Source organism: Quercus lobata, chromosome 4 (genome assembly GCF_001633185.2).
Source record: "Quercus lobata isolate SW786 chromosome 4, ValleyOak3.0 Primary Assembly, whole genome shotgun sequence".
Taxonomy (NCBI): domain Eukaryota; kingdom Viridiplantae; phylum Streptophyta; class Magnoliopsida; order Fagales; family Fagaceae; genus Quercus; species Quercus lobata.
This window is the reverse complement of record NC_044907.1, coordinates 89,378,231-89,405,198: the sequence shown is the minus strand read 5'-3', so window position 1 is coordinate 89,405,198 and position 26,968 is coordinate 89,378,231. Positions and strand designations below refer to the sequence as shown.

The 26,968-nt window shown below is 32.0% G+C and overlaps 1 protein-coding gene and 1 long non-coding RNA gene across 2 annotated transcripts; both read right to left on the bottom strand.

Annotated features, from left to right (window-relative positions):
• Positions 1-10,255: 10,255 nt before the first annotated feature.
• On the bottom strand, positions 10,256-13,311 carry LOC115983406. Its single transcript, XR_004090045.1, has 2 exons — positions 13,244-13,311; positions 10,256-13,121 (listed from the first exon to the last, which is right to left on the bottom strand). It is a non-coding gene; the product is annotated as an uncharacterized LOC115983406 (long non-coding RNA).
• A 7,911-nt stretch (positions 13,312-21,222) lies between these two features.
• LOC115986114 lies at positions 21,223-22,088 on the bottom strand. Its single transcript, XM_031108973.1, has 2 exons — positions 22,034-22,088; positions 21,223-21,980 (listed from the first exon to the last, which is right to left on the bottom strand). Exons 1-2 carry the CDS (start codon positions 22,086-22,088, stop codon positions 21,223-21,225), a joined length of 813 nt encoding a protein of 270 aa, XP_030964833.1.
• Positions 22,089-26,968: the final 4,880 nt, after the last annotated feature.

Sequence of the window (26,968 nt, the reverse complement as noted above, 5' to 3'; positions counted from 1 at the left end):
AAAAAAAAAAGAAAAAAAAGGGGAAACATATGGATGAAAGAATGGAAATGCTACCACAATATTTTCACAATAAATCTTAAGTAACATATTGTTATTAGCTAATATTGGTGAGTAAAAATATGATTTCAGTGGTGGGTTCAAATTAGAATTAGTAACAACTTTTCATATAAGATTTTGTTATAATTCTTGTGAAAGTATTGCGAAAAATATTGTAAATATAACACTTTTCATTAAAAAATATAATTGTTGAGAATAAATATAGAAAGAATAAATGATGATAAAAAAAGAATAAAAAATGAATGAAGAAATAATATTTAAATGAGATAGAGAATGGGATATAGAATCTATTGAAAAGTGTATTTGAAAAAGTGAGTAGTTAAAAGGTAAAAGTCACTGTTCATTCTCCAGACAATGCAAAAATTTGGAGAATGTGCTAGAGATGCTCTAAGCTTTGTCATGGGTTGAACAATCTTCACTATGCGAACGTGACATGACTATTCATGGTGATGTGAAGTGAAAAAAAAACAACAAATATCTTATTCGATGAGAAATGAAGAGTTGTTGTGTGATTTTGATTATCTTAAGTGAATGGTAGTTCCAAGGACTACATGGGGTAGTTTGGATTAGGAGTCTGTTGAAGACTAGCCTGAACCCTTCCTACTCTTATATATTTTAATTGAATATGAATTTTGAAAATTTAATTATTAGATGGTATGTTTTTTATTATGTTCTTAATACGCATATCAAATTTTGTACAAATCAAATGTTATTTACTATTTGAAAAATAAACTTATTTTTTATAAATAATTTTAGATCACAAAAACTTAAAATTTAAACATCTTTTGATGAGTTAGCTATTGATTTTTAATTTTCTTGAAATTTTGCAAACATAAAGAATATAATAAAAACATGTAATCCAACAGTTAAATTTTTAAAAATTATATACAATAAAAATATATAAGAGTTTGAAGAGCTTCTTACTAAACTAGTTTGAAGAGAAAAATTTTCTTATATAAATATTCTTCTTTTTCTTCCTCTTTGTATTTATTGAGTCTTTTTAAAAAAAAAAAAAAAAAGGACAAAATTTGGCAACAAACTTTGGTTGTTGTCAATATCATTTTATTAGTTACATCTCTACTTAATATCATTTTATTGGATGTAAATTTTGATAAATCTACCGTTGGATTACATTTTCTTCTTACATGCACCATGCTTGAAAAATTTCCAAAAAATAAAATATCAATAGTTATATCATCAATCAAATGTTTAAATTTAAAGTTTTTGTAATATAAAATTATACATAAAAAATAAGTAATAAACAACATTTGATTAATATGAAATTTGACATGTGTGTTAAGAATATAAAAAAAACATGCAATTTAATGGTTGGATTTTCAAATCATGTTAATTTTATTCGAGAGTAATAAAGTTAGAGAGTCTAATTCTTCTAAAAAAACAGTTAAGAGTTTGATCATGATGAGAGAGATATAGAGCAACAGATGATAAGTCGAGTCATCAATATAAGCAAAGTTGCTGCAACTGCAAATTTTAGGAGAACTCACTACCATAGTATCTCTCTTGATATCTCTTTTTTTTTTTAGGAAAAATAAAATTATAAATTATTTTTATAGAATGTGTTGAATGGGTTACGAACTTGAATGATTAGGGCTTTTCTATATTAGTTTTTTGAATGAGCTTTTTATTGAATATTTTGTTCATTTGATTTGTTTAGTCTAATCTTGTTGTTGTTTCAACTTTTTTTTTTTTTTTTCGTTATTTTGATTAATTTGTAAAGTTATGTCCAGGTATATTATCAATATATTGATAGCCTTGATTCAAAACATAAAAATTAAAACAATAATAAAAATTTGATAGCGTGCATGCTTCAAGAAAGACCCGCTACCTTGGACAAAGACCCTTGGGTCAACTCAACCGTGTGATTTGTGTCATAAATAATGGTCCTTTTTCTTGAAAACAGTGGGCTTAAGATTTGCATTGGTGCAGACTGCAGAGCACATGAGTTTGAACTTTGAACAATCTTTCATTCTATGCGGAGCGAAGACAAATGTGTAATTTCGGGTCATCTATATTCGGCCCCATTAGCAGGTCCAGGAATATTGCAACCCAAAGTTCAAAATAGGAATTCTCTTTAAACCCCTTTCCAAGAGCTCCTATCTTGGAAATGAAAAATTATTGAATATTTCAGGAATATCATAAATGCGTGCTCCCTTATCTCATATAAATTGTGAGTCCTACTATAAATTTAATTAGTAAAACTCACAGTTATATGAGAGGGGGCAGTACGTATTTATGATACTCTAAGAGTAAATAATTATCCTTTAGAAACGGTCGTTTCCAAAATGAGATATGAATGGCAAGTCAAGTCTAGAATAAGATTGGTATTGTGGCTCTGTCAAGTGTCATCTTCTCTCTTGCAAAATAACAAATGTTGAATTATATCAACTAATAAAACATTGTTTATCTCAAAAAAATTTCCTCAATCAGAATTTGGTTTCATAACTAAACTTTTCATATTCGAATTAACATTGCACTTATATATGCGATTTTCACATCTACACCTGCGTATGCAATATTTAACAAAAATAAAAACACAATTAAAACGGGATAAATTTCATATTAAACAAAAAGGCCCTAGTTTATGTTAACAATACCTTCGAATATCATTCACTTTTCATGATTTGTAAGAGACTAAGAGTTAGGTTGAAAATACACTTTGATTTTATTCATTTCAGTCAAATATCTTCACATAGAAGCTTAGGGTTCGTTTGGTTGAAGGAGTGAAAAAGTGGGGGGATGGAAAAGTGGGAAGATAGAAAATGTTTTATTTTCTCTCATTTTTGTTTGGTTGGGGGGTGGAAAAATAGAGGGATGGAAAGAATGACTTTAAATAAATTAACTCATATACCCTTGTTAAAGAAGGATGACCAATTAAAACAAAAAAAAAAATGACAAATAACCACCCGAAAAAGAGCAATCACCCAAATTTATTATAAAAATAAAAATCATGTCTCAAAAAAAATCACATCTAGTAAAAAAAAAAAAAAAAAAAAAAAGAAGGTGGCAATGTGATTGCCCAAGAAAAGGAAAAAAGGCCACGTTTGTTGCCCAAAAAAAAAAAAAAAGAGCAAAAGAGGGGGTAACGTCTACCCCGGGGAGAAAGAAAAAAAAGGAAAGAAAAGAAAAGCAACTTGAAGAAGCTCATGTGCATATGCACATGGACATTTTTGTCAATAAAAAAAAAAAAAAAAAAATCCCCACTCAGTTTTTTCTCCATTTTGGGGAGAAAACATTTTGGCAGGCCCGGGAAGAAAGCACTGGGCCCTACCATTTATTTTCTTTCCTTCTTATCCAACCAAACACACTCCAAAAAAGTTTTATTTCCTATTTTCTGTCCAAAATTTTCTATCTACCTTATTTCACCTCTAAACAAACACACCCTTAGAATCGTTAGCCCACTAAGCATAGGAGAATGAAAATATTGGAGCCTAAGGCAAAAATTTTAAATGGAACTTTAATTTAATTTAATTAAATTTAATAATATTTTTGTATAATTTTATTACTTTCTAACTCTTTCCAGTGGACTTTTTGTTACTTTCTTATATTTTCAACCAAATTTTTTGTTGTTCTTTGTTTAATATTAGTAACAAATTTATCCATAAATGCCTTTTGAGATTTAATTTGTTTTTCTAGTTTTCTCTTCATCTATTTTAAGTTTTTCATATTTAGATAGATATTTTCTAGTAGAAATTTATAATTAAAAAAATATTTGAAAATATATGAAAAATAATTTATAATTGAAAAATATATTATATTTAAACTATATTTAAAGTATAGAACAATAAACCTAATAATTTATCAAAAGTAAGATTGCAACTTTAGTGAATGATGTGCTCATACCTTGTAGTGCGTTAATGCTATTTGTCAAACTAGTCGCTAACCCATGCAATACACGGGCTAGTTGTGAAATTGGATTACTTGTAAAAAATGACTTACCTAATTTACTTAAAATTTATTTACAGAAAATCAATCCTAATTTGATCAAAATTTATTTAGTATTGGTCTTGTTGGATTAATGAATAAAATAATATACTTGCATTTGTTTATAGTGTAATATGAGGCTAGTCATACCACATCAACCACTTTATCAGGATGTAAAAAAAAAAAAAAAAAGCGAAGAAAAGAAAATAAGAACATTATCAAACTTTTCAATTCAAAATTAACAATAATACTTCCAAAAGGAACTCATAATCCCAACCAAAGAATAAATGAAACTTAGAAAATCATATGGTCCAGGCATATTTGATAAATCAAAGAATATACATCCCTAAATTTGCCACGGTCATGTTATGTTTAGGCCAAATATATAGGTTAAATTTGTTGTGTGGATTCTCTCTAGATTAATTCTTGGAGAGGTATATGCAAGTTCAAAACCCATAAACAAAATTTCAAATCACATGAATATGGTCTAACATATTTGATAACTCAAAGGATATGCATCCCTAAATTTGACTTGGTCATGTTTAGTTTAGGCCAAGTATATAGGTTAAATTTGCTTTTGTTGTGTGGATTTCTAGATTAATTTCCTAGATAAATAAAAGAATTACATGAAAAACTCAAACAACATTTCAAATCACATGAATATTTTATAGATAAATAAAAGAATCACAATGCAGCATACTATGCAACTTTCCTTTTTCTACATGCATTGATTTAATAACCATTCATGTATTTCATACTCACCCTAAAGCTATATTGTTTAGTTGTTTAATATTCAATGTACCTACCAATCACTCAACTCTTCTACAAAAATTCAACTTTCTTATCTAAGTTTTATTTGAATAAATTTTCATTGCTCCAGTTAATTGTATACATTGATATAGATTTTCTATTTACACTCAATGAAGGCCAAACACGAAAAACATAAACTTTCATGATTGAACAAATGATACTACGATTCTATCATCAAATTCTTCTCATTTCCTAAATTATTATAGCAAAATTTAACAATTATTCAAGTTTTGAGATAAACTAAGGAGGGAATCCTAGAAAACAGCATGAATGGGCAACTAATATCTATATGAATGGTAACCACAAACCTAATTGAAGAATCAAAGTCATGGGTTTTACTTCCCAGATTTATTGGCAAAAAAATTCATATTATGACCATCCACTATAAGCCCATCATATTCATGGGCAGTAAAATTAAAGAAATAATTTTTTTTTAAGAACAAAGAAACCATAGAGAATTAATAGCTTTATTGAATTATTCACCTCATTCCTTGAAGAATGTTCACAAATTCTTCACTTAGTTATTTCAGGCCTTGTGAAGAAGTAGAATGTTGGATGGATGGAAGGTATATCGTAGAAGCCAAGCGTAAGGAATAAGCACCACCGCCACAGATGGGAACAGAGTTTCAAAGAATAATTGCATGATTTGGCAAGGTGAGGTTTTATAAGGACACTTTAGTGGGACATGTAAACAAGACCATGTTCCTATAATTGAACTAAAAGATATATAAAACAATCCCTACAGTATCTAAAATTTATTTATTTATTTATTTTTAAAAAGCCATCAAAACAAATTGCATTGTTCAAACATATTATGGTGCAAACAGTCCTGCATCATACATACACATGAATTTATTTGTTGTTGAAAATGTAACTTGATCTAAAATATAACTCAGTTAAATATGATTATGCAGGATGAGAATGGTATTAGATATTATCTTAAAATAAGTAAGATTGCAAGATTAAGAAATTTCTACTTGACTCAAGACATACTAGCAATATTTCAAGATCAAAGAAGGTATTGTCATTCATCTCTTTGAAGGCTTATAAGATGCAAAGATAAAGTGCGTATAGTGAGGTTAAATTGTCTACAATACAAAAATAAATATGAACATAGTGGCATAACTTTCAGGAATATTTTAACTTCTGTCCTAATGCCTATGAGCCTATCTAATGTATATCAAAATGAGAAAAAGATTTTATTGTGGCATAAGAATGTCAACAGAGAAATCAATGACTCATGGTAGGTAATTAGCAAAACTGGGAAAAAAATAGAGTTATTTTACCAATATGAATTTCAATCTCAAAACCAATTTAATCCAAACACCCAAAAGGGGAAAAAGAGAGTTATTTTAGCAATATAAATTTAAGTCTCATTTCACTGCATTATTTGAATATGGTAGAAGAGAGTTCACTATTCTAATATGTTTTAACATGGTAGTAATTTTTTTTTTAATGGTAGTACTCAGTGGTTGATCTTTTGTCTCAATGAGTTTTATGTAAAGGTCTAGAATTTTGAAATAAGGAACCATACAATTCAGCTTGATCCAAAACCTACCAACTAAAAAGGGAAGTTGATGATTAAAACTATAAAATATTTTTTCAGTCAATCAAAAAAACAAACATATATGTATCAAAATCACAACACAAATAGGAATATAAAAATACAATGCATCCAATAATTTGAATTATCAAAACCTTCTACATCCAACTCACCAGTCTAAGAAAGTAAAGCAAATCAGAAACCAATAACCAAAAACTAAAGAAAAATATAGAAGAATCTTCAACTTGTAGAGGAAGAAGCCCAAGTTTGAAAACCCCACTAAAGTATTCATCTTTTACCACAATAAGACACAGAAACAATAAATATATTAGTAAGTATATGAAAAACAATCAAATTCAAAAACCAAACGGAAGAACATATCAGTCTCACTATTCATTGGACAGTTTCTGTAAAGAAAAATGCATGTTTTTACTGTGTAGTTTTATAGAGAGGAACAAATATAAAATAGTTCTTGGCAATATCCGAGACCTTAAACAATCATAAACCATGAAGTTGACTTAAACTAATGTAAGAGTATAACTATTGAATTATCAAAAAAAGAAAAATGCAAGAGTACGTGAGACATTTTGTCAAACACATGGTGTACATGTTCTAAAAGAGAATGAAAAGAAAAATGCAGGATTAAGTGAGACATTTTGTCAAACACATGGTGTACATGTTCTTAATGGGATTGAAAAGACAGTTTAACAACATGAATCCCTACAAAAAATACAGAACTACAGAAAAAAACTTGAAATGATCCATTTAAAAAACAAAATCAATATTAGAATGTTCTATTATCGAAGAGGAATCTGACTTCTCATTAGAAATTAATAGTCTATAATATATTTTTCAGAGTAAAAATCAAGCCACATACACATTGTTCTAATCATGCAAAAATTGATGGTCTCCTCTATGTGCTTGATCAAACCCGACAAAAATCACAATAGATTACGATGCTCGAATCGCAAATCTTGTTGTTCAATTGAAGGCAATAGCAAGAGGGTCGTTGCTATAGCTTCCATTGTTCTTTCAATCGTACAGCCAACTTGGTCAACATCATTAAGTCTCCTGTAAACCTATCCCAAGTCTCTCTGAGTAGAGATTTGTACGGCTCAGTGCTTCTTCTCTCGTCACAGAGGAAGAGCCATTGGTGGAAGAGAAGGGTATTGACATAAAAAAAAAAAATAAGAAAGGGTGTTGTTTGGTCTCTTACAAATACTACCCGAGGGACCAAACGTTGTCCCTAGTTTATTATTGGCAGTTTTTATTATAGGCAGTTTATTATAGGGACCAAAGGGGGTCAATGGGTGGGTAATCCATACTACTATTTAAGGAGCTTTTTTTTTGTTTGGATTCTTCAATTTTAATGTCTAAAATACTTTCAAATTTATCAGTTTGTAAAGTTTAAATAGTAAGGTTAGATATATAAAATTACTAATTTTTTGAAGACATGTAAAATTACTAATTTAAAAAGTCCTAAATTTTAGATAAATTTGAAAAAACATTGTCTAAACAATGGGAACACTCTCACTAACCCACTTATTCTACCACACGTTTTTAATATTTTATTTTTTAAAAAAAAACTAAAAAAAAAAAAACACCTAGATAATGAAAAAACCCACTTTCTACCAAAAAGAATTATCTACCACGTTCATATTTTGACCCAAAAAAAAAAAAAAAAACACTCCCACGTTTATCCAAATAAAAACCATCCAGGCTTTTTTGTTTTTTCAAATTCAAAGTATAAAAACATCACAAGTTGCTGTCTCAAGGTTTTCACTAGGGTATCATTTGGTGAGTAGCAAGTATTTGATGAAAGTTGTGACTGGTTGGGTCAGCAGTAGGTGGTTTGCAAACTTTGCAAATGTATCACAAGTTTGGATGAAGTGGTACTTTATTTAAGGCCAGTGGTGGTACCTTAGCTCATGGTATTTTTTTATTAGTAATTTTAAATGTGCAATTTTTGTGGAAAAGTGTGTAAATCTCAAATTAGAATGAGTGAAAAATGTAACACTAAACAAAAAAAAACAAAAAAAGAACCTCATCACACGTGCTTTGCTCGTGTGATGAGGCTTGTAGAAAAAAAAAAGAAAAAGAAAAGGAATGTGTTGTAATTATATAGACTAGCATTTAATCCGCACAATGCGCAGGGAACATTTACACATTTAAAATACCATCAAATTGACATAACAATACAATAAAATACAACAATTAATATGTTTATTAAAGGCTTTGTTTTAATAATGCCAATCAATTCAAAAAACAAAAATTACAATTTTGCGATGTAGAATTAGGTTCAATAACAATGTCAGAAGTCCAAAATTCCCCATAGCAGAAAATAAAGTCTAAGAACTTATTAACCAAAAAAAAATCTAGTGAGCAAAGCCATATTCTAGCTAGCCCTAATGTACTATAAATGCCAGCTCTGTTTCACTTGGATGAATTGAGTCATCATCAGCCACCTGTAAAAACTATAGCACATATGTAGAACCCCCTCAAATGTAGTCCATCTTGAACATGCCAACTACAAAGGAATACACAATAGGAACAGAATGGATTCTTTGGTGTGCTAAATGGGTGATTGTTGTCCAACTGGAGGCAATAGCATAATGAAGACCTATTTAAATGTAACCTTTGAAATAATAGAAACTAATACAACCTTTTGAGCTCCATGTAAGGAGAACATATTCAATAATAATATAAGGTAAAATTCCAATGTATAAATACAAAGAAACAATATTTTAATTTCTATTGGTAGAAAGTAAGTGATTGACAAGAGAAAGTATAGCTGATATAAAAAAGAACTTTGATGTACTTATAAGTACGCATCGAGTAGTTTGGATATTTTCTGTTTTCTTAACTTTTTACATCAGACTATCAGAGAATAGAGGTAAAATTTCTTCTTTTCACCAAGTATAGATCCTTCACTTTAGATAAACCATTAATTCTACTTTAATTACTTATCAAAAAGAACTTCGAAAGAAAAACACTTCCATTTTTGCACAAACAACATTAAAAAAATATTTCTTAGGTGGTACAAACTACTTTCTATTCTTCTCAAATAGCACTTGAATTTACATATCCAAAAATTGGGTTTTTATTAAATAAGGACAATTTGAAGATCCTCTAGAAGCTCCCAACTACTAAAAATATCTTTCTGTGTTGGTTAATTGTGCATTATACCCCGGTTTTTTGCACTATTTTATTGTTGATGAACTGATAGAATTCATCCAAAAGCAAACTAAATTTCAGTTATTGAAAACAACTGAAATAAAAAATTTATTCCATTCGAAATGAATCTGTTTGACTACTAAATGTATATTGAACAATATATAAGAAAACCTTGAATAAAAAAGAATTACATTAACTCACATTTAAAAAAACAAAGGTTGTTACACCTTTGTGATATAAAAGACACAAAAATCAACATCTTGAGTTATTCTTGTTACAGTACAATGTTATGGGAAAACAACGCACTTCAAAACACTAAACAAAGTGGCATAATCTTTAATGGGAGGTTGTAGGCATCAAGACCTATTATAAAAATATGAAGAATGGAAGTATTTGCCTATTTTAAAAATACTAAACATTGATATATGAAACAGCAAATGAGTTCCAATAACCATTACATATATCATGAATTCCATCCAACACATGATAGACATTATTAATTTAGCCAACTTTGAAAGCAAAACAATATATATATATATATATATATGTATGTATATATGAATAAAAATTCTGCTTTGATTTTAGTTTAATTTTTTAGTTTTGTTTTAGACCTACTATCATATAGTATATCTTCAATTTTGTATGCCTTCCAAAAAGAAAAAGAAGAACAATATTATTACATCAAAACCAAAATAATCAGATTGGCTAAAGAAACAATATATTTTTTTAAAATCTTATAGTTGAAGATAATAATTCTTTACTACAAATTGGCAGGACTGATACATACAAATATTTATGCATGTGCACATTTATATACCTTGTTGCCCCTTTTTTTAACTAAGCCAAAATTCCAATGAGATAAATGTGATAAAGCTTTAATCATCTCAAAACAGAATAAAAGTACTTACAGAGCATGCTCTTAAAAAAATTCCAAGGCATAGGTAGGAGCTTTCACTGTGAAAATTGATGGGAAAAACCTAACTGAATTATACTATGGTTTTACAATTCAGTTCAGTCCAGTCCAAAACAAAAACTAATTGAATCCAAATACTTCTAAAGAGATGATCATGATCATCAACATGAAAATTCCCTTTAAGAATCAAAGATGCACAATAGGATCCTTTAGTTATATATTTTGATTGAGCCATGTGAGTTTAAGCGTAAAGAGCACTACAATATTTAGACATACAAAACCTAAGAAATCACCCTATACAAAGCCAGTCAAAAGCATTGAAGTAAGTATCTTAATTCTAGTAAGTTTACTCTAAAAAGTTATTTATGTAAACCTACTATTGGTACACTTTCCATGTTGTTTTCATTTATATTCTGGCCCTTAAAAGTATAAGGGGGTGGCTGTGGTCTGGAGGTATTCCTTTAGCCATATTTCAAACATATTACCAAGAAAAAAAGAAAAGAAAAAAGGATCAAAGATATAGTAAATGGCATCATACAGCTATGGGCTACCCTTTGCTTTCTCTTTTGTAGGCATCTATTTTATGAGTCAATAGTGCAATAATCTTAATGGTATTAAAAGTCAGAGGATTCGTTTTGCAGGTATATATTTTCTAAACAACATAATACTAAGGAAATAAAATGCAAGTCTATAAGACATGTTTTCAAACATGTATCATTCTAAAAAACTCAGTCAACAGTCATGCAACATTGTTAACACAGTTAAGATAAATCTATTGTATATTAATGAGAAGCCCAACTATTAAAAAAATCTAAATTTCATAGCCTTTGAATTATAAGTCTAGAGTACCCTAAAAAAACGAATCCAAATATTCCAAGCAAAACCAAATCATTTCAAAGGTTGCAGAATGAAGAAGTAATTGAATTAAAAATCAGAGGAGAAAAAATGAAATTTTTTTTGAAGATTTTGGTAATCTAACAATCAAATAAAATAAACAATCTTTCTCCAAAAAAAAAAGATAAACAGTATACATAAACCGTATCATTTGAGATCTCAATGCATGTCACTATTTGAAGGCCAAAGAGGTATTCTGTATTAAGTGTGATTCAATAACATATAATTATTAACCACCAGAAAACTAATCTTCATGATCATGTGCATGGCAGTACACACTAAAAAATGGGATAAAAAATATTTTAAAATAAGATCAATACGTAAAGGTATTTAACAGAAGTAATAGTAAGTCCTAAACACAAATATAAAAAAGTACAGTGTGTCTCATATAAGAAAGGTGAAGTCCTTAAAAAGTAATAAAACCTGTGTTAGTGACAGATTGCCTACCTACTTTCTGCTCTATTCACAGATAGAAAAACCAATGATAGATAAATTGGGAGAAAAAGAAGCATCATGTATTGGAGGAAAAAAGAACGGGTCAAGCATGGAAAAAGAGTAAGAAAGAAAAAAAATCTGAAGAATATTAATAGATAAAATCTAAGTGCTAAAGCCTCAGAATTGTCTTTTCCAATGACCATAATATTCATAACTAATGCCCATTCCCTTATCATTTCACAGTTGCCACATTACAATGGAAATTTCAATGTCATACATCTAAATTCAATGTATATGCCAATCCGGATGCCCACCAAAAGCCAAACACAAACAGATAAACCAAAATATTGAATCAGAAATTTCAATGTCATACATATAAATTCAATGTATATGCCAATCCGAATGCCCACCAAAAGCCAAACACAAACAGAGAAGCCTAAATATTGAATCAAAAATCTAATATTGATTCAATCTGCTCTCTATGATGATTGATTTAATCTATCCAATATTGATTCACATTTAGCAAAGTAAACTAACAAACGTAATTGAAATTTGAGAAAAAAAAAAAAAAAAAAAAAAAAAAAAAAAAAACAAACAAACAAAAAACAAAACAAAACAAAACTTTAGAACTGGCTGCAATTCCTTTTACTATTATACTTTCAGATTTCACAATTTAAACCCATTAACCCAACATTAAAAATAAAAAAATAAGACCTAAAAAGTCTCTTTAAAAAAAATATCAACTAAAATCTACAAAGTAATAAACTTAGTGTAAAGAAAGTTATACTATCAGATTTCAAAATCCCACAATTTCACTCCCCCTTGCAATAAAAACAGAACAGGTAAGAGGCCATTATAACTCAGGTAGGATTTTCATATTTTGAGGGGTTTTCCCTAATTTTAACGAATAGAGAGGAAAGGGTTATGAATCCAAATTCCTAAATTGACAGCAAACCATAATCGAAGAGAATATTAGGAAAATTAATTGAGACTTTTACTTTGATTAAATTAGAGACTCTAGATTGTAGAAAGATTCCACTTTATTGTTGCAGAGGGAAGAAATTGAATGATTTAAATCCAAAAGAGAAGAATTCAAACAAACCCATTACCGTAAATATTTAATAGAAATAGCCACAATCATAATTCCAATTTCCTTAACCCTAATTTCTGGAACCAAAATCTGACTGCAATTGTATAAGTGGAAAACATATAGCAAAACTAATTTAACTTTAAATTTGTGGGAAAAAAAAAGTTAGAGAAAAAATAGAAACCCGTCGAAGGCATTGTTAATCAAAAAGTCGTAGGGAACTCTTTTTAGTCGGCTTCATCTTCCTTCTTCTTCTGCTTCTTTTTCTAAAAAAATCAAAAAGCAAAAATGTCGTTTTAGCGTAACTGGAAACAAAGAGGTTTTGAAAGGAACTGGGAAACTATGGGAAATATGTAGTTTATGTCTGATTTCTCAGATTTTTCTGCACCTAATTGGCTCCAGTCTCTCTTTGTTTATCAGAGTCTCTGTCAGTCGGTCAGTCTCTTTCAATTTAATGGTTTTTTTGTGTTAAACCGTGTGCATAGTAAATGGATAGAATTTAAAGCCCTCGATTGGTGCAACGTACGGTATTTTGAAACTTTTAACTGCACACGTGTCAAAATTTTATGTGGTCTTTTTTCCTAACGTGGAAGCACCTCCTAAAGGCTTCTGCTATTATATATAGTATTAGATTAGATTAGATGTTATTTATGGTTAAAACTTAAAAATGTTGTGAAACGAATTGAAGTAAACCGGAAGTTAAAATCTCAAAAGGCATAATGTTTTGTGTTTTTAAATGTAGACGTGGCGCTAGTTGTGTAGCCACATGGCACAATGAGGTAAGGTCAACAAAAAATCAAACATTTCAATTATTAGTTATTACTAGTCGCTAACCCGTGTGATGCACAGGAAAAGTATTGAGTACAATATATAATTTAATCTTGGTTTATTTTACTGCAACACCAAAATTGAATTTGTAAAATATAATCATGTAGCTAAAACATTTGCTAACAGCTATACGTTTCAGATATTTATTATTATTATTATTATGATTATTATTATTATATCAACTTAACAGTATTTAAAAATATGATACCAATATGCTTCAAGAAAATGTCCAACACTGAAAACAACTTCGAAAACAAACTCAACTAAACAGTTTGATGAATAAATATATTACAATCTATAATATAAGCTAAGAAATAAACTTTGAAACCAATATGAACAAAATCCATGTCAAAGAAAACCATACACAAAGAGAGGGGAGAAGGTCTTAAAGAAACTTACAGTAGTATATATCCAAAAAAGCCTAATTCTTGAATATACAGTACAGGTTTTAAACCTCTTTAACTCATACTCATTTTCTAATGTGGGATTTACCCACTGTTTTTTTTTTTTTTTTTTTTTTAGAATACTAAATAGTTTTAACACACACACACAGGGAGAGGAGGTCTTAAAGAATACGACTCACTAAAGTCATGAAAAACACAGGATTCATTATAAAAAAGAAGCATCTTTAGTCTTTATAGATTTTGCATAAGTACCAAGACACGATGACACATACTGACACACAAACCATTAAAGAAAGAATCAAAGAACATACACAACATGTACATATGATATGAAAGTAAAAATAAGAAAAACAAAAGATACATAAACATGGACAATTAAAGAAAAAAAATATAGAAAAAAAAGCTAAGAATAGAAATATAAGATAAAGATGGGTTACCCTTAAAAATAATAATCCATGAATATTCATTGAAATCTTCTAGACAATTTCAGATAATGAAAAAAATAAACCCAAAAGTTAAGATGTTAAAACTTTAAAATGGCCAAAAAAAATCAAAAAAAAAAATCAGAAGCTTCAAAGCTTCAAAAGAATTAAAATAATATATATATATATATATATATATATATATATAATTACGCAATAGAAAAATACAATAGAAAGAAGGGTTACTCCCAAAAGATAATTATAGCTTTTCTACTATTGAAATTGGCCAGACAATTAAATGTATTGCAAAAAATAAACTGAAAAATTCATATGTAAATCAAACAATTAGAAGATTTTGAGCCTATAATTTATTGAAACAAAACAAAAATTATGTGACTACACAATGGAAAAATATAATAAAATGATGAGTTAGCCTTTAAAAATAAATTTGTCTATAGGTGTTGAATTTTGAAATCTACCAGACAGTTTTAGATATTGCAAAAACTGAACAAAAAATGTTAAAACTTCTGAAAGGAAAAAAGAAAAAAAATTTGAAGAATCAACAAAAAAAAAAAAATGTCTACACAACATAGAAACATTAGAGAAATATGAGTTACCTTTTAAATGTTAAAATTCAAAATATTAAAACTTTTAAAAGGTCAAAAAAATTGAAGATTTAATTAAAAGATTGAGGCCTACCAATTAAATAATCAAAACAAACAATTGACAAACTTATAAGAAAAAGCAATAAAAATCCTAACCTTGATGCATTGACCGAAGAAGGAGAGGAGAAGTCCAATACATAAGTGGAATATGTGAATTGTGAAGCATGAGCCACCCTCAAAAAAAGGAAAAAAAAATCTTGAAGAAAAAGAAGTTTTAAGGAGAAAATTGTGTTGCGGCAAAAGAAGATAATAGCAGATCTGATCATAGAGTACTTTATGCACACAAGCATGTGAGAATTAACAAAGTGAGACTTTGTGTTAAGGAAAAAAAAAAAAAAAACTAAAATTCATAGAAAGGATAAAGAGAAAAAGAAGCGTTATTATAAGTTTGGCAGTTTCATTGGACCAAAGCAATTGGATTTTCTGGATCTTCATTAGAGATAGAGATTGGAGTGAGAGAGAAGGAAGGAGGCAATTGAAGCTTAATTCACCGTGTGTTTCTTTAGGTTTTTTTTAGAAACTTGGAGTTGGGTCTTAAAACTAAATGATAAGGAGAGAGATTTATCAAAATAATAATAATAATAAGGAGAGAGAGAGAGAGAGAGAGAGAGAGAGAGAGAGAGAGAGAGAAGTGTCCGTTTGTTAATTGGTAACTACCACCAAACCCAAGAGACAAAATATTGTGAAAATATCACTGAAACGTTTCTTTTATTCCGCCAAATAAAAAGACAAAATGTTTTGGTGTTGGATATACAAACAGGTGCCTATTGACCGAAAAGGTGCATATTGGCAGAAAACGTGTCTATTGAATGAAAATGTGTCTATTGAATGAAAAAGTGTCTATTGATTGAAAAGCTATCTATTGAATGAAAATGTGTTTATTGAACAAAAAGGTGCCTATTGAAAAATGAAAAGTCACAACTATTTAGTGTATTTAAATGTATACATGGCATTAATTTATGTAGCCACATGGCACAATGAATTGCGGTCAACAAAAAGTCAAATGTTTCGGCTATTAGTTGCAATGACTTTGAAGTTTTCATTCGGAAGTGATGCGGCTTATTTCACCATTAGCGAGTAACACAATCATTCTGATTCCGAAATCTAGAATGTGAACAATTGAGGGAGAAATACATTGAAATCGGAACATTCAAAGTAGAGTACTAACATCACAAATAAACAAAAGCAATATATTCATCCAAAGAGCAAATGATAAACCCTAGATCCGACAAAAACAAAAAAAAATCAAAGTAGATCTAAGCGATCTGGAATCTGACAGATTCGAAATTGGTACTTGGTTGAACTTGAGGGCATGCAGATGAGAATGTCAAACTAAAAAGCGAAGAGAAAAACTTAATTAAAATACCAAAATCGAAAACAATCCAAACAAAAAATCAAAACCTAATCATAATTAATAAACAAACTTAAATCGAAAATAAAAACTCACCGGTGAAAGAAATTAACGGACAGTTAAATGAAGAAATCTGATAGGAAAGTGAGAGACATCTTTTCATTCTTGATTACAAACTATGGAAATATTTCAATGGGCTTCTGTTTTTTCTTTTTCATCGGCAGGGAAAATCTTTTCTTTTGGCCGTTTGTGTTAACAAATGGAAAGAATGGATGATTGTGTGTTTTGGGTTTCAATTTTTAGAGTGTTCAGTTTTTGATCTCTCAATCTCTCTCACCTTCTTCGTTTTCTGCCTCTCTATTTCTCTGTCTCTCTTTTCTCTCGGTATCTCTTTCTCCTTTTTTTTGTTTTTTCTTCGTGTAGCAATGTTTCTTTTTTCTGTCTTAAGCGGTTAGTTTCCTTTTATACCAGGGCTTCAAACAGTGTTTTAACGGAGTGAAAAATTATAATTTATCGCTCTTAAATGGTGTTGTAGCGTTACCAAACAATGTAATATATCGCTTTTTTAAGTTATACGTGTCTGAATTTTAGATAGGTAGTTATCCTATTTGTCAGCACCTCCTTAATTGCAGGAAAAGGTTTCTACCATTATATATAGTATATAATAGGGATAATTACAGTAAACCCACCTGAGGTTTGGCCCGATTATACTTTACCTACCCGTGGTTTAAAACTTATCACTTTGCCCACCTGTACATCAATCCGTTACCCCCCCCGTTACCCACCTCACCCTCAGACGTTAGAAAAACACCCTTTTATGTCAAATTAGAACATTACACGGATCAAACAACATGAACTCACTCTCTTTTCCCCACGAGCCCTACAAACGCGAAAAATCCATTCTGCATCTGAGGTTTTGATTTTTCTGAAAGTGCTTTCGTGTGAGGGTGAGGTTCTGACTTTGGGTTGTCTTGAGTCATTGAATATTCGAAGATAGATCATCACCAGGTACGACATTTCTGCTTTATGGTTCTGAGCTGGGGTTTCAAGTTTTGATGATAGCGTTGATTCACAGGGAGTTGATAATCGATGTCTTCTTCGAGTGGAAATTACTCAGGTTCATGTGGGCATTTGTGTACATATGAGACTTGCGTGCTGAGAACAAGTCTGACAGTGGATAATTTTGGGAGAAGGTTTCTGGGTTGTAGCCGATATAAGGTAAGTATACTTTTTACTTAATCTAGCTGATTCACATGAGATTGGAATGTGATGTGTTCAATTCAATTTATGAACAGATTGGTCCCAAGTGCCCTTTCTTTAGATGGATTGATAATCCCACTTGTGTGTGTGGGAATGAAGCTGCCCATTTGGTGCAACAAAAGCTGGATTTACTGCGAAGTGAGCTGCAACTTGCATGTGAAAGGGAAAGAGAAGCTACCCAGGCAGCAGCAGAAGCTACCCAGGCAGCAGCAGAAGCTACCCAAATGGAAGAAATTGCTCAAGACAGGGCAGCAAAAGCCATTGAGAGGGAGAGAAAGTTTCGAGCTTCCTCTGTTCAAGCCAAGGAGATAGCAGTGAGAGCTTTAAAGTAAGAGAGAAAGTGCAGAATTGCACTAATTCTGTCATGGTTTTTTTTTGTTTTGGTTATGTTGTTTTCATGTTTTGGCTCAAGTGAAAATGTTGGAATGATGAGATTGAGTCTGCCTGATGGGTTGTAATATAAGCTGGTCCTCAATTGTATTGTAATAGAACTATGAAAGAATTTTTTGAGAATGAGAACTATGTAATATAAGCTTGAAGCCACTTAATAATATAAGCCTTTTTAAGATAAAGTATTATTTATGTTAGATGCTGTTGGTATTTTTGTTTAAAGTGAATTGGCTACTTGTGAGTTGTGAGCTGTTGGTGTTGGTGTTTTGTTGGATGTTGTGAGCTGTGTTGGTTTGTGCATAAAGTGCATTGTGTGAAGACAATTGTGTTGAAAGTGAATTTAAAGTGCATTGTGTGAAGACAATTGTGTTGAAAGTGAATTTAAAGTGCATGATAATCTGTCAACTTGCAAGAAAAGACAACAAATTCAACATATACACCCTGCACACATAAACAAACTCATATAATAATAACGCATATGACAAACTGCAATAATCAGAACAATAATTATGAACACCTGTCATTAAGTTGGGAAATTGTATACATATTTGAAGGTGGCATTGAATAGTCTTTCATCAACCACCAGTAAATATAAGGCATTTGGTACAACAACCAAAACAGTTGCAGCTGCCCAATGTTTACAAAACTTACAAAAATACAAAAAGTGTTTGAACAGCTATATCAAAAAGTGACTTGCCATTGTCTGCCCTGCCTAACCCTAACACTACATAAAACCCTAACACTACATAACCCTAATACATAGCAACAAAAGTGACTTGCCATTGTCTGCCCTGCCTAACCCTAACACTACATAAAACCCTAACACTACATAAAACCCTAACACTACATAACCCTAATACATAGCAACAAAAGTGTCTTGACTTAGTCTTCATTTACTGCCCCTACCCCTGCCCCTGCCTCTCACACCATAGCTGGCCTTTCCACCTCTTGTTCTACATTTCTGAGCTCTAGCTGCATCACCCCTTCCTCTCAAAGCAGCTCCTCTAGTAGCAGGTGGTCTTGTAGGCTACAAAGTACAAGAATTCACATGTTAGCTACCAGCATCACAGTTTTGTGAATAAAATATCAAACCTAACACTATAGTACCTGTGATGATTGTGGTCTACTGTCCCATGTTTCTGCAGAAGTGTGTGGTGTTGGCTGGCTTGAAGAGAACCAAGGAGCTCCTCTAACTGTGTACCTAAAGTCTGAAGAGTACCATTGACTTGGGTTTTGTGACCATGGAGCTTATGGCTGTGGAGCTGGAGCTTGTGGCTGTGACCCTGCTGCCTGGTTGGATGAGGCCATAGTGTAAGGCTGATGTGTTGGTGGGGGCTGAGTTTAGGATTGGGTCTGTGATGAAGATGGGGCTTGGGATCCTTGCCTCTGTGTAGAAGGCCTTCCACTTCCCTACAACCAAATATGAGCATGTTTTTACAGTATCAGTTATTGGAATTTTGCATTTGAATATAAAATTTTTGTAAAAACATACAGATTTCCCTTTCTGCAATCTCTGCCTCCTCTCCCATGCTGTCTCACCAGTGACATTGGCCTTGCATCCCCTTGCATTGTGCCCTTCCTGTTGACACCTTCCACACCTCACTGGCCTGTTTCCTCTAGACACCTTATAAGGGTTCGGCTCATCAGCATCTCTCTTCCTCTTCATGGGTGGCCTGCCTGGTGGCTTATAGACAGTAGGTGCAACAGGCTTGGGTTGGCCATTTGACATCCACTCAGACTGGCCAGGCATGGGAGGTATGGGTGTTTTGTATGTCTCCACATAAGCATCCTTGTAGTAGCATGGATGGGTGTAGTCTTCTGGTTTCTCACGATTCACAAAAATGGCTGCAACTCCATGCTTGCAAGGGATTCCTGTCAAGTCCCATACTCTACAACTACATGTCCTATTTACCAAGTCCACCACATGCCTTTCCCTCCCATTGTCAACCTCATACACAAACCTCCCAGAAGGAACTGCACTGAAACTCTTACACTCTAATTTTAACTGCTCCAACTTCTTTTGTATGCTTGGACACAAATTGCCATCATACTTTTCTATGCCAGTCTTCTTTATATATAGCCTGCTCATAAGCCTAACTCTGATCCACTCCAGCATTGATAAGATGGGCTTGTCTCTAGCCTTCACAATCTTAGAGTTAAAACTCTCACTTAGATTGTTTACCATACAATCTGTCAAAGCTCTTAAAGAAAAGTGGGATCTGGTCCACTGTGCAGGCTCTATATCAGCCAGGTACTGCCAAGCTTCTTCATTCAAACTCTTAAGATGGTCCATCCCTCTCTCAAATTCCCTGGCTGATGTTGTGCCAGCACACCTCCACAGTACACTCTTCAACTCCATGCCCTTGTGGTTAACCTTGAAGTTGTTGTATATGTGCTTCACACAATACCTGTGCTCCACAGTTGGGAATAGAGTCTCCATTGCAGGTAAAAGGCCCTGCAATCAAGTAAGCATTCAATGTTAGCAAGTAAGCATGTAAAAAGGTAAGCATGTAATGAAGTCATGAACATGAGCTAGATGATAATACCTTCTTCCTATCACTGATGAATACCAGATTGAGCTCATCTGGCCTGCCAATGTCATCAGCAAACTGCTCCAAGAACCAGGTCCAGCTATCCTTGTTCTCTTGCTCAACCACAGCCATTGCCACTGGGAATATATTGTCATTTCCATCCTTGGCAGTGGCAGACAATAATTGCCCACCAAACCTACCCTTCAAGTGGCAGCCATCCAGCCCAACAAAGGGTCTACAACCACCTAGAAAGCCAACCTTCTGAGCATTGTACCTAATGTACATCCTTTTAAACTTGGGCTCTGCATTCTCATTTTCCATCTCTGTTTGCAGAATCACCCTACTTCCTACATCTGTCCTTAATATCATTTCTGCATAATCTCTAAGTAGGCCATACTGAGCCTCTTCATCCCCAGTAATCAGCTCCCTAGCTACCTTCCTTGATCTATACACCTGACTAAGACTTAAATCAACTGAAATCTTCTGCATCACATGGTGCTTAATACCTAAGGCCTTCTAATTAGGATTCTTACAAAAATCCTCCAAATACCTCTTTGCCTTATAGGCTGATGTAACTTGCCCATTTTTAAATGATAGGGGGCAGGTACACTCTGGATAAAGTGTCTTGATCTCAAATGTGCACTCTCCAGTCACCATTGAGGCATAACACCTCAATCCACAATTGTTCTTACAATGTACAGAAATCTTCTTCTTCTCATTCAACTTCCACTTGACATCAATGTGATTTTGAATTACATACTCCCTCAAAGCCTTCCTAAACACCTGGAAGTTTGGGAACTTCATCCCTTTTGCCAACCTAACATTTTCCATATCAGTCCTCTCATTGAACTCCAAATTGCCAGGCCCCTGCTCATCATCAGAACTATCCACACTTGCCATATCATCCTCTAAAGCTGGTTCAGCCCACTCTTCATCTAAATCTATGTTTGGAGGAGGAACATTGCTTGGGCCAGGTGCATCTGTGTTTGGCTGAGGTGTATCAGTGTTTGGATGAGGTGTATCAGTGGTTGGAACAGTGTTAGGCTCATCTGGCACTGTGTGAGGTGGAGAAGACTCACCAAAAATGTCATCAGCAAAGTCTTCTCCTTCCAGGCCTTCATTCAACCAACCAAACTCCTCCTCCACACCATCACCCCCTGTAGCAGCTCCTACACCACCCCCTACACCAGCCCCTGCACCCCCTATAGTAGCCCCTACACCAGCTCCTACACCAACCCCTGCACCAACTCCTACACCAACCCCTGCACCAACCCCTGCACCATCAGGAACTTCAATTGCAAGTGGAGCATTACCACTCTCCACATACAGTATGATGGTATCTCTTGGCCCTCCCTCACTAGGGTTCCACAAGGGTTCCACATCTTGATCATCTTCTATGAGCCTTAAGTCTTGCTCCAAGTTGCCCCCATGACCTAAATAATGAACCCTCCACGGTTCATCAATCCCCAATTCCTCACATATACCTTTTATTTCAAAATAACCAAGCAAATCAGCATCCCTATACACTATTTCAATTTTCCCACCAAAGTACTCTAAACTAGGGTTCCACACAAAAGCACCCCCATAATGTACCTCCAATTTCACTTCAACATCCATCTGTAATAACAAATTACAAGTTGACACGTATACAATCAACAATTAAAGAATTGTAAACAACAAAAGAGGCAAAAGAGTAAACAATTGCATGTTTCAGTTTTGCTTTTGGGATGCAACGCACACAGAGGGACCACATTTTCTGCTTTTCTTTTGATTTTGATTCTGTTTTACTAAATAGCACATGCAAACACTAAAAATTTCAACCCAATAGAAACTTGGGTCCACTGTGAGACACAACGACCATGACAGACAAAGTGCCCACAGACAAAAATGCCCATAAACAAACACAAATCCAAAGAACAGGTGGTCACAATTTTCATAAATATCAACAAACACAACCAATATTCTCATTCCATTACATGTAAAATTGACCATTCATTCATTACTCACAAAAAAATAAAACAATTGCAAGCCCAAAGTAAAAACCCAAAGAGTGACTGATTTCTTACCAGGATTTTAGTCACTCGAACAACCCGTTGCTCGTTTAGGTTTTACACTTGCAGCAGTATGTCAACCTCAAATGCAGGATGGATTTTTCGCGTTTGTAGGGCTCGTGGGGAAAAGAGAGTGAGTTCGTGTTGTTTGATCCGTGTAATGTTCTAATTTGGCATAAAAGGGTGTTTTTCTAACGTCTGAGGGTGAGGTGGGTAACGGGGGGGTAACGGATTGATGTACAGGTGGGCAAAGTGATAAGTTTTAAACCACGGGTAGGTAAAGTGTAATCGAGCCAAACATCAGGTGGGTTTACTGTAATTATCCCTATATAATATGATATATGATATGATATGATTATATAGAGATATAGATAGAGATAGAGATATAGATATAGATAAAAATATAGATATATAAGAGTAGTTACATCACTTTCCAATATTATTTATATGAAATCTCAACTTTAGATGACTCCGTTATCTATATATATATATTTATTATTATATATATAAAAACTCCACAATTTTCCACATCAGCATTTTTTTTTTAATTTTTAAATCTGATTTTTTTTCTTTTTATTAAATATATATACTCTCCGTGTATGAATATATATGCTCTCCTTTTCAAAAAAGTTTTTTTTTTTTTTTTAATCTGATTTTTTTATATTAAGAGGGCGTTTGGGCTGGGCGTTTTGTGCGTCCGCGTTTCTTCAGTTCACGTTTTCTCTTTTTTTTTTTTTTTGCCCGCATTTGTTGACTTTTGGGAGACAAATTTTACTGTTATGAATAGTAAATTCACTGTTCATGCACTGTGCTAACATTGTTCACGTATTAAAAAAAATAAAAATGGGTCCCACAGTACTATTTACACATTTAAAAATTATTTTGCTACAGTGTTTTCAGTTTTCAGTTTTCAGTTTTCAGTTTCAGCAACAATAAGCTCAATCCAAACGGACCCCAAATATAAATTACTCTCAGTCTATGAATATATATATATATATATATATATACACTTTCCTTCTCAAAATTTTTTTTTCATTATCTGGGGTGACGAAGAAGATGACGAGCCTTTGGAGGACACGGCTACTTTGTCAACGTTGAGGCCTTGACCATCGACAACACCAAAACGCTCAGATCACTGCAGTACCATTAATCTCTCACATCACCAAGACTTGAATTTCTTTATTTGCTTGATCCTAATTAGGGTTTCGATCGACTCAATACCTTTGCTGCTACTTTTGGTTAAAATATAATAAAGTACTAATTTTGATTATAGTTTGAGATCCTAATTAGGGTTTTGAATCTTTATCATTGATATTACTTTTTGTTTTGATGCTTATACAATGTGGTAATAGATATAATGTTCTATAGTTTTAATTCCTATTATTATGTTACTTGGAACATGAATGCAGAAACACACATGTATAATTGAGTCTAATAGATATGTTTTGTTCAGTTTTCAATTTTGGGTTTTGATATATTAGGGGGTTAATTTGATGTAGGTTATTGTGAATGATACCTTGTATACATCGGCAAGTACTTTCGAGGACTTGAATCTGTCAAAAGAACTACTTAAAGGTTTATATATTGAGATGAAATTCCAGAAGCCAAGTAAAATTCAAGCTATTAGTTTGCCCATGATTTTGACTCCTCCCCATAAGGATTTGATTGCCCAGGCGCATAATGGTTTTTCTGTCAATTTAGGGATTTCAATTCCTAACCCCTTTTCCTCTCTATTCATTTTTGTTGAAGTCAGGAAAACACTCATAAAAAATCAAATTCTACAGGTTTTGTAAGAAAGTGGAGATAGTATTGAAGAGCCTCTCAACTGTCAAAATCTAACAACAATCCTACAGGTTTTGCTTTACCTTCAAGTTTTGCTTTATTTTGCTATCTAGGTTTTTTAGTACATCTGATTTAGCTTAGCTTAATCATTTGTTTGATTAAATAATTATTTGGGCACCTAAAACGTTAGCCTTCTTTGTCTCCACTCAGTCCCCTGTTTTTTTTTTTTTTTTCCAAACCTTCTACCTTTTCTGTACAAGTTCATGTATTTTTCATTTTGGTCTGTCTCTGATTGTAAAATTTAGGAAGAAATTTTATCTTCTCAGTTGGGTTGTAGCTGTTGTTTTGTTTTATAGTAGAATTGTTGTGAAACTCCAGCAATTATTCTTTTTAAGCTATTCTAGCAGATGAAACACATAAAATCTTAATTAAAGAGATATGTGATAAGTGATTGCAAAGGGAACAAATTAGCACAACTTATTTGTCAACATTAGATTTGTTGTTTTGTATATTTTTCTGCTCTATTGTTGGTGACACAAATTGGAGACATATGGCCATTAATGATTGATTCATAATGTGATTGTTTTGTGCAGATTTATTTTTTTGTGATTGTTTTGTGCATATTCAATTTCTGAGAAGAACATTAATCTAGGATCTGGCTACTTTTGTCAAGCAATAGGTGTCTGTTGGGTATTTGGAGTGCAGTTTAATTGTGGAATAACAAGATGTCCATATTTTGGAGGGTTTAATTTGAGAGATTATATAAGTTTACCGCATTATGCATGTTTATTGTGCATGATTTAATATTAGTAGGTTGTGTACTTTCGGTTTCTAAGGTTTTGCTCTCAAAATATATTTATGAATTCAGAGTTATAATGTTATGATCTATTTTAAAGTAGTGAAACTATCGATTTTCATATAAATGTTTTGTGGTCTTTGGTGAGCTTCATTGGATTAGTGATGTGAAATTTAGTTAATTAATACCCATTTGGTGTCAAAAGCATATAAGAAAGTGATTATTGGTATATGGATGCATTTACAGTTTCTTATGGCATTATTCATGATAAATCAAAAGGCATATATTACACCTTTATACAAAGTTTTTTTTGTGTGCAGTTGACCTTATACTTAAAGCTTCAGGTTCTGTCTTGAAACCCTGTATTTTTAGAATTGTGATCTTGGATTTAGAACAATTAGATTTTCCCCAGGAGGATCTTCACTTCGAATCAGATTGAATTGCATATTTGAGATTTGAACTTGAAGTTACAAAATTACGTGAAAACGTGAAAGAAAATATACGTGCAATGTGTGTGTGTGTATATATATACACACACAAATGTAATATTTAGTATAGTTACTTATTTTTTTTTAACTTACATTACTTATAAATGAATTACATGAAGCTGATTAATTTTTTTGGCAAATTACCAATTATTTTTAGCTCTTTTTTTAGTGTTACATTTTGCTATAGGCTTTTGTTTCTTCGAATTCCAAACCAATTGAGAAGGGAAATTAAGGTATCAGTAGAGAAAAAGTTTTATTTTAGGAGAGAGTTGAAAATTGGTAGTTTCATCATTGTCATGTAATAAAAAGTTCCAAGCTCATGATGCAAATTGCGCTTAAGTTCTTGAATGGTAGAGTATAACATGGGTTCCGAAATAGGTGCCTAGGATCAACTTAAGGATAGTGTGTGATAGGTTGGATAATTGATTGATTGGTGTTATTATTGCTTTCATATGCCTCTTATATCTTCGACTGAATTCATAGACAGCTTACCTTCTTCCATTAAGAATTTTCCAATTTTGTTATTACAACTTGAGCTATGCATTTTTTGCTTGCTTATAAAAAAGGATATAAGTGCAATTTATGAAAGTTAGAATAACAATTTGTTGTCATTTTTCTTTATTAAATGAAGATAGAAAAAAAATTTGTTATATATTTTTTAGATTTTCATAGATATGTGTTAGTATGTGAGTTTGTTTAATTTTATATTTCTGTCTAATTTATTGGTCTCTGTGATGTTTCTAGCAAGATAGTTTTCCTTTTTTGGTGATTTTTATTGGCTTTACTTACACTAAGTGCTGTTTGTATGCCTGTTAATCAAATAGTTCGATGAAAGCGATACATATAAGTGCAATTTATGAAAGTTAGAATAACAATTTCTTATCATTTTTTTTTATTAAATGAAGATAGAAGAAAATTTGTTATATATTTTTGAGTTTTTCATAGATACATGTTTGGAAATGAGTTTATATAATTTTATATTTCTGTCTAATTTATTGGCCTTTGTGATGTTTCCAGCAAGATGGTTTTCCTTTTTTGGTGATTTTTATTGGCTTTACTTACACTAAGTGATATTTATATTTTTGTTAGTCAAATAGTTCGATGAAAGCAATAGACAATTTAAGTAGAATTTCATAGTGGGTTTG

What these genes read in the sequence shown, in the direction of transcription:
- LOC115986114 (XM_031108973.1), bottom strand. Translation starts at nt 22,088, where the DNA reads ATGTGGAACCCTTGTGGAACCCTAGTGAGGGAGGGCCAAGAGATACCA. An exon ending in CCAAGAGATACCATCATACT is followed by an intron (nt 21,981 to 22,033) that starts GTATGTGGAGAG and finishes CTGATGGTGCAG; the next exon opens with GGGTTGGTGCAGGGGTTGGT.